The sequence below is a fragment of the Cololabis saira genome, chromosome 16 (assembly GCF_033807715.1).
Source record: "Cololabis saira isolate AMF1-May2022 chromosome 16, fColSai1.1, whole genome shotgun sequence".
Lineage (NCBI taxonomy): Eukaryota > Metazoa > Chordata > Actinopteri > Beloniformes > Belonidae > Cololabis > Cololabis saira.
This window is the reverse complement of record NC_084602.1, coordinates 30,344,028-30,359,374: the sequence shown is the minus strand read 5'-3', so window position 1 is coordinate 30,359,374 and position 15,347 is coordinate 30,344,028. Positions and strand designations below refer to the sequence as shown.

At 39.9% G+C, this 15,347-nt stretch overlaps 3 protein-coding genes across 3 annotated transcripts in view; all 3 read left to right on the top strand.

The window, feature by feature from the left end:
• The window catches only part of LOC133462180 (thyroid peroxidase-like), a 62,878-nt gene extending 59,909 nt beyond the window's left edge, over positions 1-2,969 (top strand). The window contains exons 14-19 of the mRNA XM_061743322.1: positions 1,939-1,966; positions 2,061-2,145; positions 2,278-2,424; positions 2,509-2,720; positions 2,809-2,912; positions 2,956-2,969. Coding sequence (XP_061599306.1) covers positions 1,939-1,966; positions 2,061-2,145; positions 2,278-2,424; positions 2,509-2,720; positions 2,809-2,912; positions 2,956-2,969 — 590 coding nt within the window. The remainder of the gene's footprint in view (positions 1-1,938; positions 1,967-2,060; positions 2,146-2,277; positions 2,425-2,508; positions 2,721-2,808; positions 2,913-2,955) is intronic.
• Positions 2,970-7,449: 4,480 nt separating this feature from the next.
• Positions 7,450-10,605, top strand: LOC133462179 (uncharacterized). The gene is made up of 8 exons (XM_061743321.1): positions 7,450-7,613; positions 7,714-7,826; positions 9,575-9,602; positions 9,697-9,781; positions 9,914-10,060; positions 10,145-10,356; positions 10,445-10,548; positions 10,592-10,605. The coding sequence occupies exons 1-8, from the start codon at positions 7,450-7,452 to the stop codon at positions 10,603-10,605; spliced, it is 867 nt and encodes a 288-aa protein (XP_061599305.1).
• A 662-nt stretch (positions 10,606-11,267) lies between these two features.
• On the top strand, positions 11,268-14,423 carry LOC133462178 (uncharacterized). The gene is made up of 8 exons (XM_061743320.1): positions 11,268-11,431; positions 11,532-11,644; positions 13,393-13,420; positions 13,515-13,599; positions 13,732-13,878; positions 13,963-14,174; positions 14,263-14,366; positions 14,410-14,423. The coding sequence occupies exons 1-8, from the start codon at positions 11,268-11,270 to the stop codon at positions 14,421-14,423; spliced, it is 867 nt and encodes a 288-aa protein (XP_061599304.1).
• The last annotated feature ends 924 nt before the right edge of the window (positions 14,424-15,347 follow it).

Genomic DNA, 15,347 nt, shown 5'->3' with positions numbered 1-15,347 from the left:
TAAAAGCGTCTGCTAAGTTACAGTAGTCGTAGTAGTAGTAGTATTTTTATTCACCTGTACAGTATTTTGATTGCTTAAGGCACTTTATAGATAAAGTTCTAATTGATTGATATAGAAAATTAAAATCTCTTTCTCAAGGGTAAATTCAATGAGTGAAAAACTTAAGACGTCTCAAACGAAGGAGATGGAAATGATCTACAAGGACTTCATTCGAGTGTATCTGTCAAGACAGCATATTGCAGGTAAAAAAACTGAGTAAATGATGGAAAAAATATTTAATAAAGAAGCAAGAAAAGTAAATATCCGCAAATATTTGCAATTTGGATGTTTTATACAGCGTGTTTATCTGTGCATGTTCCCAGAACCTGGATGCAAACAAAATGTGAATGGAAGCGAAGACTGGCTGGAGAGAAACTTGGGAATATTTTCAGTCTTTGCAACAATTGAGGAACTAAAGAACATGAACAATGAGTTTGATGCAGTGAGTCATATATTAGGCCATGAAAAAAAAAAAGAATTAAACAAAAATTAAGTTATTCAATCTACTTCATCCAAAGCTAGTGTACAGGTTACTTGAAGCTAAATTACTTTCATTTTTATTGCAGAAATATGTCCTCGAAAAGTTATCACCACAACAGAAGGCTGAGCTCATACTGGATTCAGACAGCGGTGCATTGGAGAATCCCACTCTCGTAAGAGTGGTGCTAACAAACCTTACCCAGTCCGGCAATAACAGGACACTCAATCAGTTTTTCCAGGCTTTTACAGAAAACATCAAGCAGGTGAATGCTTCTCTCTAACTTTTATTTATTTATTTTTTTTCTGTTAATAAAAGAAAAAAAAAACAAAAGAATGTTTGACAAAAAGGACATGCGTAGCATAGCCTGGACTCAAAGGGTTTTTTCAGCAGCCATGATTGAACTCAAATAACGTATTGCTTACACGATACATGACTGAATCCTTGACATTTTTGCCCAAATTCTGGCCATTGTTATACAGTACATACTGTTACATTACAAACGTGTACCATCAGTGTTGCAATACTTTTCAAATGATTTCACAGGTATTAAAAATGTCCTGCTAAACTATAAATTGAATTCTTCTGCTTTCAGAAAAACATTACTTTCATCACAAATCCAGCTGTACAAGACATCATCTTAAACCTGACGCTTACTGCCCTTGCGCCTGAATTTGAAGACTTTAGGCCTGAAGAGTTTCAGCTGTGGTTCCAGATCTATTTGGTTCCTGTGATACCAAGCCTCCATCCAGACAATCTGCGGGTGATTCCCAGGAGCATCACTTGTGAATCCTATACAGCTATGTAAGAGACATTTCTCTGCACAAGAATGATATATTCTGTCTTTTCACTTTGCCATTAAGGAAAATCACAATAATGACTTCTTTTCTTCAGCCTAATTGGTCTTAAGGAAAGTTTGGAATTCTTGCCACTGGACCTTTCAATGGGTGTGAGATCAAGCATCAGATTCCTAAAGAACAGCTTCCCTCGTAAGTGGAAAGACTCTTTTGGTACCATTATCTTTTAGCAAAGCCAAATGTCACCTGTGTGACAACAACATATTAATAACAACTTGCACATTTTCCTCTCTAACAGGTTGCTCAGTACCAGATTCCTTCATGGTAAGTTCAATTTTGGGGGGTTATTTTCAGTGAATTAAACAATATTTGATGAAAATGTACAAGAGAAAAACATGGGGAATAAACTTTGCAATAGCGGTTATGGAGAGATACTACATTTCATCGAGTTATTTCTAAAACACTAATATATATATTGCTTCATTTGTTTGTAGTGCAAAGAGACACCCGTTGATGGTAAGTCTGCCAAAAATCAATTGTAACCGCGTTAATGTACCAACTTCATTTTGAAGTACCAGCATCTCAAACACTAATGTGTATTAACTTTTTTTCCCCATGCTACAGAGGACCTCATCTGTGCTGCTGTGAATAGGTGGGTGACTTGCTCTTTTACCTGATGGTGATTTTGCACATTATCTAGCACAGTGTAACTAAGGCCACAATGTGTTTCTTATCATTTTGCTCAGATCACAACTCCAGCAAGCACTGGCAATTGACAATTCATCTTCAGTCTTGTGCAATTTCACCATCACTCAACATGCCTGTTCCTTGGTAAGACTGATGAAGCAAATGTGAATTCAAAAAAGCATATTACACTTTTGCTAAATTACAATTACCAGACAAGTGTTTGTTTTTAAATTCTGACAAATATCCTATATTTCCTGTAAATCCCTCACCCTAAAGGCCACAAATCTCACACAAAATAAGTTGGCCACATTATTGAAATGCTCACTGGAAAGCCAAACGACATACCCAGTTGAGGTCTGGAAGCTTTTCTTCCAAAGAACTTCTCCTGCTCTGGACCGGGCCCTTGAGACATTCACCACCACGGTAAATCCAATCATAGGCCAAACATTATACTGATTATTTTTCTGTGCAAATTGTATATCTAACCATTTTCTTCCCAAATCCCAGGCCCCCAACAACAGCAGCCCAGCTTTGTCAAATGCTCTCGAGGCTCTAGGAGAGGTGAAACTTGCCAACTTCAGCCAGGCACAACTACAGAATGAGGATTTCATCAGCAATTGGTTCCAGAAAACGATCCGGCCCTTCCTATCGTCTCCATCCACAAACTTCCTATTCTGTCTTAGCACCAAAAACTTCAGTTGCCTCACGTACCAGATTGTGTAAGTACATATATGATATACTACTCCACTCTCAACTGTTTTGCAGCACTCAATGTGCAGATGCCTAAAGTCTCTCCTCAATTTTTAGCGTCAAGGAATTCAGCAATCAAAGGCCATTCATGGACAGCAACAGACAGCAAACAGTCTTCACTCATCTCATCCAACCATTCCTCTCAAGAAATGATTCATCAGGTAAAAGCAGCCTCTTGGGCTCAGTTTGCTTATGTCTTCATAGCTCTTGCAATATGAGCACCCACCCAATGTATGTCCTATCTTCTCTTACTCAGATCCAGGCTGCATCTCATCTGTCAATGGGAGTCAAGAATGGCTACAAAAGAACCTTGGCATCTTCTCTACCTTTGCATCTCTAGAGGATTTGGAAGCACTCTATCCAAACTTCTCCGCTGTGAGTGCCTATTGGCGTTTTGTTTCAAACTATCATCTTTTGCCCTGCCACTTTGAAATGAGTTATGGCTGACTTTGTATTTATTTCGTTTTTGTAGAATCTATCTTTGTCAGAGCTCACTCCCTCTCAGGTGGCACAGTTAACACTAAGCTCCGGGTCCTCCAATGACACGGAACTAATCGATCGAGTGTTTGAGCGACTTGAGGAAGGCGACGCTCTGGAAAATGTGGATGAATTCCTCACACAGCTCCCATTAAACGGACAGGTAATCCACACTTTCAACTGCAGCAATGAGGATAATTCCAGTCTTAAAACACATCATTCTTAGTAATCACGAGAATCTCAGGCTTTCCATCATTCTTACCCAACTACTTTAAAACATAATTTTCAGTTCAATGATTTCATACTTCATATTATGCTCTACATACAACATCAACAAATTGAAACCTTACATGTCATGTTTTGACAGATCCCACAATTCCAACCTGTGGTGAGAGATGTTATCATGAACAGAACCTTCCTCATCATCAGTACCCGTTTCCCAACTTTCAACCAACGGGACTTTTACGTTTGGTTCAATGTCAAACTGGCCTCCATCCTTGCAAGTTTCACTCCACAGATGCTCATGATTGCCACCTCAAGTGTAAACTGCACAACCTACCATGTTGTGTGAGTTGCATTTTGACAACAACTAAGACGCCAATGCATCAAAGTACAAAGTACTTTCAAAGGACTGTGTTACAAAACTATGTTTTTCCAATTTTTGCAGTGTGAGTGGCCTGGCCCGTGTTTTCCCTGACATACCCTTACATAGACAACGAGGAATCACAGACGCTCTTCTGGACTACCTGACATCATCTGCCAGTGTCATCAACAAGCCAGGTAGGACTGACACAGTCAGAGTGTGGTCACTTGTCCATTTCATTCAATTTGACGATAAAAATCTGCTTGAATACCAATGAGAAGAAACATAGGTTTTCAAATGTTTTCATCAATGAAAAAAGCTACTTATCGATTTGGGACTGTTCTAACATCTCTTTAAATATATCTTAGATTGCAGGCAGGGAATGCAGACTGATGCCGAATGGCTTGAAACAAACCTTGGCCCATTTGCTCAATACGTATCCTACACTGATCTCAAAATCTTCAACCTTTCCCAGGTAAGCCAGACCTTTCACTACCAATCCTCTGTGAAATAGGGAGCACCACATCAACAACATGGAAGTTGTACACTTGGGTCCTTCTGCCATGTTGATGAGGAAAGTCGTTCAATCTTCTTTTTGCTTTGCATCAACAGGAGACAGTTGTGGATGTCCTGACACCACAACAGAAGGCTGAGCTCATACTGGATCCAGACAGCGGTGCATTGGAGAATCCCACTCTCGTAAGAGTGGTGCTAACAAACCTTACCCAGTCCGGCAATAACAGGACACTCAATCAGTTTTTCCAGGCTTTTACAGAAAACATCAAACAGGTGAATGCTTCTCTCTAACTTTTATTTATTTATTTTTTCTGTTAATAAAAGCAAAAAAAAAAAAAAAAGAATGTTTGACAAAAAAGACATGCATAGCATAGCCTGGACTCAAAAGGTTTTTTCAGCAGCCATGATTGAACTCAAATAACGTATTGCTTACACGATACATGACTGAATCCTTGACATTTTTGCCCAAATGCTGGCCACAGTTATACAGTACATACTGTTACATTACAAACGTGTACCATCAGTGTTGCAATACTGTTCAAATGATTTCACAGGTATTAAAAATGTCCTGCTAAACTATAAATTGAATTCTTCTGCTTTCAGAAAAACATTACTTTCATCACAAATCCAGCTGTACAAGACATCATCTTAAACCTGACGCTTACTGCCCTTGCGCCTGAATTTGAAGACTTTAGGCCTGAAGAGTTTCAGCTGTGGTTCCAGATCTATTTGGTTCCTGTGATACCAAGCCTCCATCCAGACAATCTGCGGGTGATTCCCAGGAGCATCACTTGTGAATCCTATACAGCTATGTAAGAGACATTTCTCTGCACAAGAATGATATATTCTGTCTTTTCACTTTGCCATTAAGGAAAATCACAATAATGACTTCTTTTCTTCAGCCTAATTGGTCTTAAGGAAAGTTTGGAATTCTTGCCACTGGACCTTTCAATGGGTGTGAGATCAAGCATCAGATTCCTAAAGAACAGCTTCCCTCGTAAGTGGAAAGACTCTTTTGGTACCATTATCTTTTAGCAAAGCCAAATGTCACCTGTGTGACAACAACATATTAATAACAACTTGCACATTTTCCTCTCTAACAGGTTGCTCAGTACCAGATTCCTTCATGGTAAGTTCAATTTTGGGGGGTTATTTTCAGTGAATTAAACAATATTTGATGAAAATGTACAAGAGAAAAACATGGGGAATAAACTTTGCAATAGCGGTTATGGAGAGATACTACATTTCATCGAGTTATTTCTAAAACACTAATATATATATTGCTTCATTTGTTTGTAGTGCAAAGAGACACCCGTTGATGGTAAGTCTGCCAAAAATAAATTGTAACCGCGTTAATGTACCAACTTCATTTTGAAGTACCAGCATCTCAAACACTAATGTGTATTAACTTTTTTTCCCCATGCTACAGAGGACCTCATCTGTGCTGCTGTGAATAGGTGGGTAGCTTGCTCTTTTACCTGATGGTGAGTTTGCACATTATCTAGCACAGTGTAACTAAGGCCACAATGTGTTTCTTATCATTTTGCTCAGATCACAACTCCAGCAAGCACTGGCAATTGACAATTCATCTTCAGTCTTGTGCAATTTCACCATCACTCAACATGCCTGTTCCTTGGTAAGACTGATGAAGCAAATGTGAATTCAAAAAAGCATATTACACTTTTGCTAAATTACAATTACCAGACAAGTGTTTGTTTTTAAATTCTGACAAATATCCTATATTTCCTGTAAATCCCTCACCCTAAAGGCCACAAATCTCACACAAAATAAGTTGGCCACATTATTGAAATGCTCACTGGAAAGCCAAACGACATACCCAGTTGAGGTCTGGAAGCTTTTCTTCCAAAGAACTTCTCCTGCTCTGGACCGGGCCCTTGAGACATTCACCACCACGGTAAATCCAATCATAGGCCAAACATTATACTGATTATTTTTCTGTGCAAATTGTATATCTAACCATTTTCTTCCCAAATCCCAGGCCCCCAACAACAGCAGCCCAGCTTTGTCAAATGCTCTCGAGGCTCTAGGAGAGGTGAAACTTGCCAACTTCAGCCAGGCACAACTACAGAATGAGGATTTCATCAGCAATTGGTTCCAGAAAACGATCCGGCCCTTCCTATCGTCTCCATCCACAAACTTCCTATTCTGTCTTAGCACCAAAAACTTCAGTTGCCTCACGTACCAGATTGTGTAAGTACATATATGATATACTACTCCACTCTCAACTGTTTTGCAGCACTCAATGTGCAGATGCCTAAAGTCTCTCCTCAATTTTTAGCGTCAAGGAATTCAGCAATCAAAGGCCATTCATGGACAGAAACAGACAGCAAACAGTCTTCACTCATCTCATCCAACCATTCCTCTCAAGAAATGATTCATCAGGTAAAAGCAGCCTCTTGGGCTCAGTTTGCTTATGTCTTCATAGCTCTTGCAATATGAGCACCCACCCAATATATGTCCTATCTTCTCTTACTCAGATCCAGGCTGCATCTCATCTGTCAATGGGAGTCAAGAATGGCTACAAAAGAACCTTGGCATCTTCTCTACCTTTGCATCTCTAGAGGATTTGGAAGCACTCTATCCAAACTTCTCCGCTGTGAGTGCCTATTGGCGTTTTGTTTCAAACTATCATCTTTTGCCCTGCCACTTTGAAATGAGTTATGGCTGACTTTGTATTTATTTCGTTTTTGTAGAATCTATCTTTGTCAGAGCTCACTCCCTCTCAGGTGGCACAGTTAACACTAAGCTCCGGGTCCTCCAATGACACGGAACTAATCGATCGAGTGTTTGAGCGACTTGAGGAAGGCGACGCTCTGGAAAATGTGGATGAATTCCTCACACAGCTCCCATTAAACGGACAGGTAATCTACACTTTCAACTGCAGCAATGAGGATAATTCCAGTCTTAAAACACATCATTCTTAGTAATCACGAGAATCTCAGGCTTTCCATCATTCTTACCCAACTACTTTAAAACATAATATTCAGTTCAATGATTTCATACTTCATATTATGCTCTACATACAACATCAACAAATTGAAACCTTACATGTCATGTTTTGACAGATCCCACAATTCCAACCTGTGGTGAGAGATGTTATCATGAACAGAACCTTCCTCATCATCAGTACCCGTTTCCCAACTTTCAACCAACGGGACTTTTACGTTTGGTTCAATGTCAAACTGGCCTCCATCCTTGCAAGTTTCACTCCACAGATGCTCATGATTGCCACCTCAAGTGTAAACTGCACAACCTACCATGTTGTGTGAGTTGCATTTTGACAACAACTAAGACGCCAATGCATCAAAGTACAAAGTACTTTCAAAGGACTGTGTTACAAAACTATGTTTTTCCAATTTTTGCAGTGTGAGTGGCCTGGCCCGTGTTTTCCCTGACATACCCTTACATAGACAACGAGGAATCACAGACGCTCTTCTGGACTACCTGACATCATCTGCCAGTGTCATCAACAAGCCAGGTAGGACTGACACAGTCAGAGTGTGGTCACTTGTCCATTTCATTCAATTTGACGATAAAAATCTGCTTGAATACCAATGAGAAGAAACATAGGTTTTCAAATGTTTTCATCAATGAAAAAAGCTACTTATCGATTTGGGACTGTTCTAACATCTCTTTAAATATATCTTAGATTGCAGGCAGGGAATGCAGACTGATGCCGAATGGCTTGAAACAAACCTTGGCCCATTTGCTCAATACGTATCCTACACTGATCTCAAAATCTTCAACCTTTCCCAGGTAAGCCAGACCTTTCACTACCAATCGTCTGTGAAATAGGGAGCACCACATCAACAACATGGAAGTTGTACACTTGGGTCCTTCTGCCATGTTGATGAGGAAAGTCGTTCAATCTTCTTTTTGCTTTGCATCAACAGGAGACAGTTGTGGATGTCCTGACACCACAACAGAAGGCTGAGCTCATACTGGATCCAGACAGCGGTGCATTGGAGAATCCCACTCTCGTAAGAGTGGTGCTAACAAACCTTACCCAGTCCGGCAATAACAGGACACTCAATCAGTTTTTCCAGGCTTTTACAGAAAACATCAAGCAGGTGAATGCTTCTCTCTAACTTTTATTTATTTATTTTTTCTGTTAATAAAAGCAAAAAAAAAAAAAAAAGAATGTTTGACAAAAAAGACATGCATAGCATAGCCTGGACTCAAAAGGTTTTTTCAGCAGCCATGATTGAACTCAAATAACGTATTGCTTACACGATACATGACTGAATCCTTGACATTTTTGCCCAAATGCTGGCCACAGTTATACAGTACATACTGTTACATTACAAACGTGTACCATCAGTGTTGCAATACTGTTCAAATGATTTCACAGGTATTAAAAATGTCCTGCTAAACTATAAATTGAATTCTTCTGCTTTCAGAAAAACATTACTTTCATCACAAATCCAGCTGTACAAGACATCATCTTAAATTTGACGCTTACTGCCCTTGCGCCTGAATTTGAAGACTTTAGGCCTGAAGAGTTTCAGCTGTGGTTCCAGATCTATTTGGTTCCTGTGATACCAAGCCTCCATCCAGACAATCTGCGGGTGATTCCCAGGAGCATCACTTGTGAATCCTATACAGCTATGTAAGAGACATTTCTCTGCACAAGAATGATATATTCTGTCTTTTCACTTTGCCATTAAGGAAAATCACAATAATGACTTCTTTTCTTCAGCCTAATTGGTCTTAAGGAAAGTTTGGAATTCTTGCCACTGGACCTTTCAATGGGTGTGAGATCAAGCATCAGATTCCTAAAGAACAGCTTCCCTCGTAAGTGGAAAGACTCTTTTGGTACCATTATCTTTTAGCAAAGCCAAATGTCACCTGTGTGACAACAACATATTAATAACAACTTGCACATTTTCCTCTCTAACAGGTTGCTCAGTACCAGATTCCTTCATGGTAAGTTCAATTTTGGGGGGTTATTTTCAGTGAATTAAACAATATTTGATGAAAATGTACAAGAGAAAAACATGGGGAATAAACTTTGCAATAGCGGTTATGGAGAGATACTACATTTCATCGAGTTATTTCTAAAACACTAATATATATATTGCTTCATTTGTTTGTAGTGCAAAGAGACACCCGTTGATGGTAAGTCTGCCAAAAATCAATTGTAACCGCGTTAATGTACCAACTTCATTTTGAAGTACCAGCATCTCAAACACTAATGTGTATTAACTTTTTTTCCCCATGCTACAGAGGACCTCATCTGTGCTGCTGTGAATAGGTGGGTAGCTTGCTCTTTTACCTGATGGTGAGTTTGCACATTATCTAGCACAGTGTAACTAAGGCCACAATGTGTTTCTTATCATTTTGCTCAGATCACAACTCCAGCAAGCACTGGCAATTGACAATTCATCTTCAGTCTTGTGCAATTTCACCATCACTCAACATGCCTGTTCCTTGGTAAGACTGATGAAGCAAATGTGAATTCAAAAAAGCATATTACACTTTTGCTAAATTACAATTACCAGACAAGTGTTTGTTTTTAAATTCTGACAAATATCCTATATTTCCTGTAAATCCCTCACCCTAAAGGCCACAAATCTCACACAAAATAAGTTGGCCACATTATTGAAATGCTCACTGGAAAGCCAAACGACATACCCAGTTGAGGTCTGGAAGCTTTTCTTCCAAAGAACTTCTCCTGCTCTGGACCGGGCCCTTGAGACATTCACCACCACGGTAAATCCAATCATAGGCCAAACATTATACTGATTATTTTTCTGTGCAAATTGTATATCTAACCATTTTCTTCCCAAATCCCAGGCCCCCAACAACAGCAGCCCAGCTTTGTCAAATGCTCTCGAGGCTCTAGGAGAGGTGAAACTTGCCAACTTCAGCCAGGCACAACTACAGAATGAGGATTTCATCAGCAATTGGTTCCAGAAAACGATCCGGCCCTTCCTATCGTCTCCATCCACAAACTTCCTATTCTGTCTTAGCACCAAAAACTTCAGTTGCCTCACGTACCAGATTGTGTAAGTACATATATGATATACTACTCCACTCTCAACTGTTTTGCAGCACTCAATGTGCAGATGCCTAAAGTCTCTCCTCAATTTTTAGCGTCAAGGAATTCAGCAATCAAAGGCCATTCATGGACAGCAACAGACAGCAAACAGTCTTCACTCATCTCATCCAACCATTCCTCTCAAGAAATGATTCATCAGGTAAAAGCAGCCTCTTGGGCTCAGTTTGCTTATGTCTTCATAGCTCTTGCAATATGAGCACCCACCCAATGTATGTCCTATCTTCTCTTACTCAGATCCAGGCTGCATCTCATCTGTCAATGGGAGTCAAGAATGGCTACAAAAGAACCTTGGCATCTTCTCTACCTTTGCATCTCTAGAGGATTTGGAAGCACTCTATCCAAACTTCTCCGCTGTGAGTGCCTATTGGCGTTTTGTTTCAAACTATCATCTTTTGCCCTGCCACTTTGAAATGAGTTATGGCTGACTTTGTATTTATTTCGTTTTTGTAGAATCTATCTTTGTCAGAGCTCACTCCCTCTCAGGTGGCACAGTTAACACTAAGCTCCGGGTCCTCCAATGACACGGAACTAATCGATCGAGTGTTTGAGCGACTTGAGGAAGGCGACGCTCTGGAAAATGTGGATGAATTCCTCACACAGCTCCCATTAAACGGACAGGTAATCCACACTTTCAACTGCAGCAATGAGGATAATTCCAGTCTTAAAACACATCATTCTTAGTAATCACGAGAATCTCAGGCTTTCCATCATTCTTACCCAACTACTTTAAAACATAATATTCAGTTCAATGATTTCATACTTCATATTATGCTCTACATACAACATCAACAAATTGAAACCTTACATGTCATGTTTTGACAGATCCCACAATTCCAACCTGTTGTGAGAGATGTTATCATGAACAGAACCTTCCTCATCATCAGTACCCGTTTCCCAACTTTCAACCAACGGGACTTTTACGTTTGGTTCAATGTCAAACTGGCCTCCATCCTTGCAAGTTTCACTCCACAGATGCTCATGATTGCCACCTCAAGTGTAAACTGCACAACCTACCATGTTGTGTGAGTTGCATTTTGACAACAACTAAGACGCCAATGCATCAAAGTACAAAGTACTTTCAAAGGACTGTGTTACAAAACTATGTTTTTCCAATTTTTGCAGTGTGAGTGGCCTGGCCCGTGTTTTCCCTGACATACCCTTACATAGACAACGAGGAATCACAGACGCTCTTCTGGACTACCTGACATCATCTGCCAGTGTCATCAACAAGCCAGGTAGGACTGACACAGTCAGAGTGTGGTCACTTGTCCATTTCATTCAATTTGACGATAAAAATCTGCTTGAATACCAATGAGAAGAAACATAGGTTTTCAAATGTTTTCATCAATGAAAAAAGCTACTTATCGATTTGGGACTGTTCTAACATCTCTTTAAATATATCTTAGATTGCAGGCAGGGAATGCAGACTGATGCCGAATGGCTTGAAACAAACCTTGGCCCATTTGCTCAATACGTATCCTACACTGATCTCAAAATCTTCAACCTTTCCCAGGTAAGCCAGACCTTTCACTACCAATCGTCTGTGAAATAGGGAGCACCACATCAACAACATGGAAGTTGTACACTTGGGTCCTTCTGCCATGTTGATGAGGAAAGTCGTTCAATCTTCTTTTTGCTTTGCATCAACAGGAGACAGTTGTGGATGTCCTGACACCACAACAGAAGGCTGAGCTCATACTGGATCCAGACAGCGGTGCATTGGAGAATCCCACTCTCGTAAGAGTGGTGCTAACAAACCTTACCCAGTCCGGCAATAACAGGACACTCAATCAGTTTTTCCAGGCTTTTACAGAAAACATCAAGCAGGTGAATGCTTCTCTCTAACTTTTATTTATTTATTTTTTCTGTTAATAAAAGCAAAAAAAAAAAAAAAAGAATGTTTGACAAAAAAGACATGCATAGCATAGCCTGGACTCAAAAGGTTTTTTCAGCAGCCATGATTGAACTCAAATAACGTATTGCTTACACGATACATGACTGAATCCTTGACATTTTTGCCCAAATGCTGGCCACAGTTATACAGTACATACTGTTACATTACAAACGTGTACCATCAGTGTTGCAATACTGTTCAAATGATTTCACAGGTATTAAAAATGTCCTGCTAAACTATAAATTGAATTCTTCTGCTTTCAGAAAAACATTACTTTCATCACAAATCCAGCTGTACAAGACATCATCTTAAATTTGACGCTTACTGCCCTTGCGCCTGAATTTGAAGACTTTAGGCCTGAAGAGTTTCAGCTGTGGTTCCAGATCTATTTGGTTCCTGTGATACCAAGCCTCCATCCAGACAATCTGCGGGTGATTCCCAGGAGCATCACTTGTGAATCCTATACAGCTATGTAAGAGACATTTCTCTGCACAAGAATGATATATTCTGTCTTTTCACTTTGCCATTAAGGAAAATCACAATAATGACTTCTTTTCTTCAGCCTAATTGGTCTTAAGGAAAGTTTGGAATTCTTGCCACTGGACCTTTCAATGGGTGTGAGATCAAGCATCAGATTCCTAAAGAACAGCTTCCCTCGTAAGTGGAAAGACTCTTTTGGTACCATTATCTTTTAGCAAAGCCAAATGTCACCTGTGTGACAACAACATATTAATAACAACTTGCACATTTTCCTCTCTAACAGGTTGCTCAGTACCAGATTCCTTCATGGTAAGTTCAATTTTGGGGGGTTATTTTCAGTGAATTAAACAATATTTGATGAAAATGTACAAGAGAAAAACATGGGGAATAAACTTTGCAATAGCGGTTATGGAGAGATACTACATTTCATTGAGTTATTTCTAAAACACTAATATATATATTGCTTCATTTGTTTGTAGTGCAAAGAGACACCCGTTGATGGTAAGTCTGCCAAAAATCAATTGTAACCGCGTTAATGTACCAACTTCATTTTGAAGTACCAGCATCTCAAACACTAATGTGTATTAACTTTTTTTCCCCATGCTACAGAGGACCTCATCTGTGCTGCTGTGAATAGGTGGGTAGCTTGCTCTTTTACCTGATGGTGAGTTTGCACATTATCTAGCACAGTGTAACTAAGGCCACAATGTGTTTCTTATCATTTTGCTCAGATCACAACTCCAGCAAGCACTGGCAATTGACAATTCATCTTCAGTCTTGTGCAATTTCACCATCACTCAACATGCCTGTTCCTTGGTAAGACTGATGAAGCAAATGTGAATTCAAAAAAGCATATTACACTTTTGCTAAATTACAATTACCAGACAAGTGTTTGTTTTTAAATTCTGACAAATATCCTATATTTCCTGTAAATCCCTCACCCTAAAGGCCACAAATCTCACACAAAATAAGTTGGCCACATTATTGAAATGCTCACTGGAAAGCCAAACGACATACCCAGTTGAGGTCTGGAAGCTTTTCTTCCAAAGAACTTCTCCTGCTCTGGACCGGGCCCTTGAGACATTCACCACCACGGTAAATCCAATCATAGGCCAAACATTATACTGATTATTTTTCTGTGCAAATTGTATATCTAACCATTTTCTTCCCAAATCCCAGGCCCCCAACAACAGCAGCCCAGCTTTGTCAAATGCTCTCGAGGCTCTAGGAGAGGTGAAACTTGCCAACTTCAGCCAGGCACAACTACAGAATGAGGATTTCATCAGCAATTGGTTCCAGAAAACGATCCGGCCCTTCCTATCGTCTCCATCCACAAACTTCCTATTCTGTCTTAGCACCAAAAACTTCAGTTGCCTCACGTACCAGATTGTGTAAGTACATATATGATATACTACTCCACTCTCAACTGTTTTGCAGCACTCAATGTGCAGATGCCTAAAGTCTCTCCTCAATTTTTAGCGTCAAGGAATTCAGCAATCAAAGGCCATTCATGGACAGCAACAGACAGCAAACAGTCTTCACTCATCTCATCCAACCATTCCTCTCAAGAAATGATTCATCAGGTAAAAGCAGCCTCTTGGGCTCAGTTTGCTTATGTCTTCATAGCTCTTGCAATATGAGCACCCACCCAATGTATGTCCTATCTTCTCTTACTCAGATCCAGGCTGCATCTCATCTGTCAATGGGAGTCAAGAATGGCTACAAAAGAACCTTGGCATCTTCTCTACCTTTGCATCTCTAGAGGATTTGGAAGCACTCTATCCAAACTTCTCCGCTGTGAGTGCCTATTGGCGTTTTGTTTCAAACTATCATCTTTTGCCCTGCCACTTTGAAATGAGTTATGGCTGACTTTGTATTTATTTCGTTTTTGTAGAATCTATCTTTGTCAGAGCTCACTCCCTCTCAGGTGGCACAGTTAACACTAAGCTCCGGGTCCTCCAATGACACGGAACTAATCGATCGAGTGTTTGAGCGACTTGAGGAAGGCGACGCTCTGGAAAATGTGGATGAATTCCTCACACAGCTCCCATTAAACGGACAGGTAATCCACACTTTCAACTGCAGCAATGAGGATAATTCCAGTCTTAAAACACATCATTCTTAGTAATCACGAGAATCTCAGGCTTTCCATCATTCTTACCCAACTACTTTAAAACATAATATTCAGTTCAATGATTTCATACTTCATATTATGCTCTACATACAACATCAACAAATTGAAACCTTACATGTCATGTTTTGACAGATCCCACAATTCCAACCTGTTGTGAGAGATGTTATCATGAACAGAACCTTCCTCATCATCAGTACCCGTTTCCCAACTTTCAACCAACGGGACTTTTACGTTTGGTTCAATGTCAAACTGGCCTCCATCCTTGCAAGTTTCACTCCACAGATGCTCATGATTGCCACCTCAAGTGTAAACTGCACAACCTACCATGTTGTGTGAGTTGCATTTTGACAACAACTAAGACGCCAATGCATCAAAGTACAAAGTACTTTCAAAGGACTGTGTTACAAAACTATGTTTTTCCAATTTTTGC

Excerpts from the sequence above, each read along its gene's own strand:
- LOC133462179 (XM_061743321.1), top strand. The coding sequence starts at position 7,450 with ATGAACAGAACCTTCCTCATCATCAGTACCCGTTTCCCAACTTTCAAC. Across the intron at positions 9,603-9,696 it reads ATCTGTGCTGCTGTGAATAG|ATCACAACTCCAGCAAGCAC; the intron begins GTGGGTAGCTTG and ends CATTTTGCTCAG. Across the intron at positions 9,782-9,913 it reads CTCAACATGCCTGTTCCTTG|GCCACAAATCTCACACAAAA; the intron begins GTAAGACTGATG and ends CTCACCCTAAAG.
- LOC133462178 (XM_061743320.1), top strand. The coding sequence starts at position 11,268 with ATGAACAGAACCTTCCTCATCATCAGTACCCGTTTCCCAACTTTCAAC. Across the intron at positions 13,421-13,514 it reads ATCTGTGCTGCTGTGAATAG|ATCACAACTCCAGCAAGCAC; the intron begins GTGGGTAGCTTG and ends CATTTTGCTCAG. Across the intron at positions 13,879-13,962 it reads TTGAGACATTCACCACCACG|GCCCCCAACAACAGCAGCCC; the intron begins GTAAATCCAATC and ends CCCAAATCCCAG.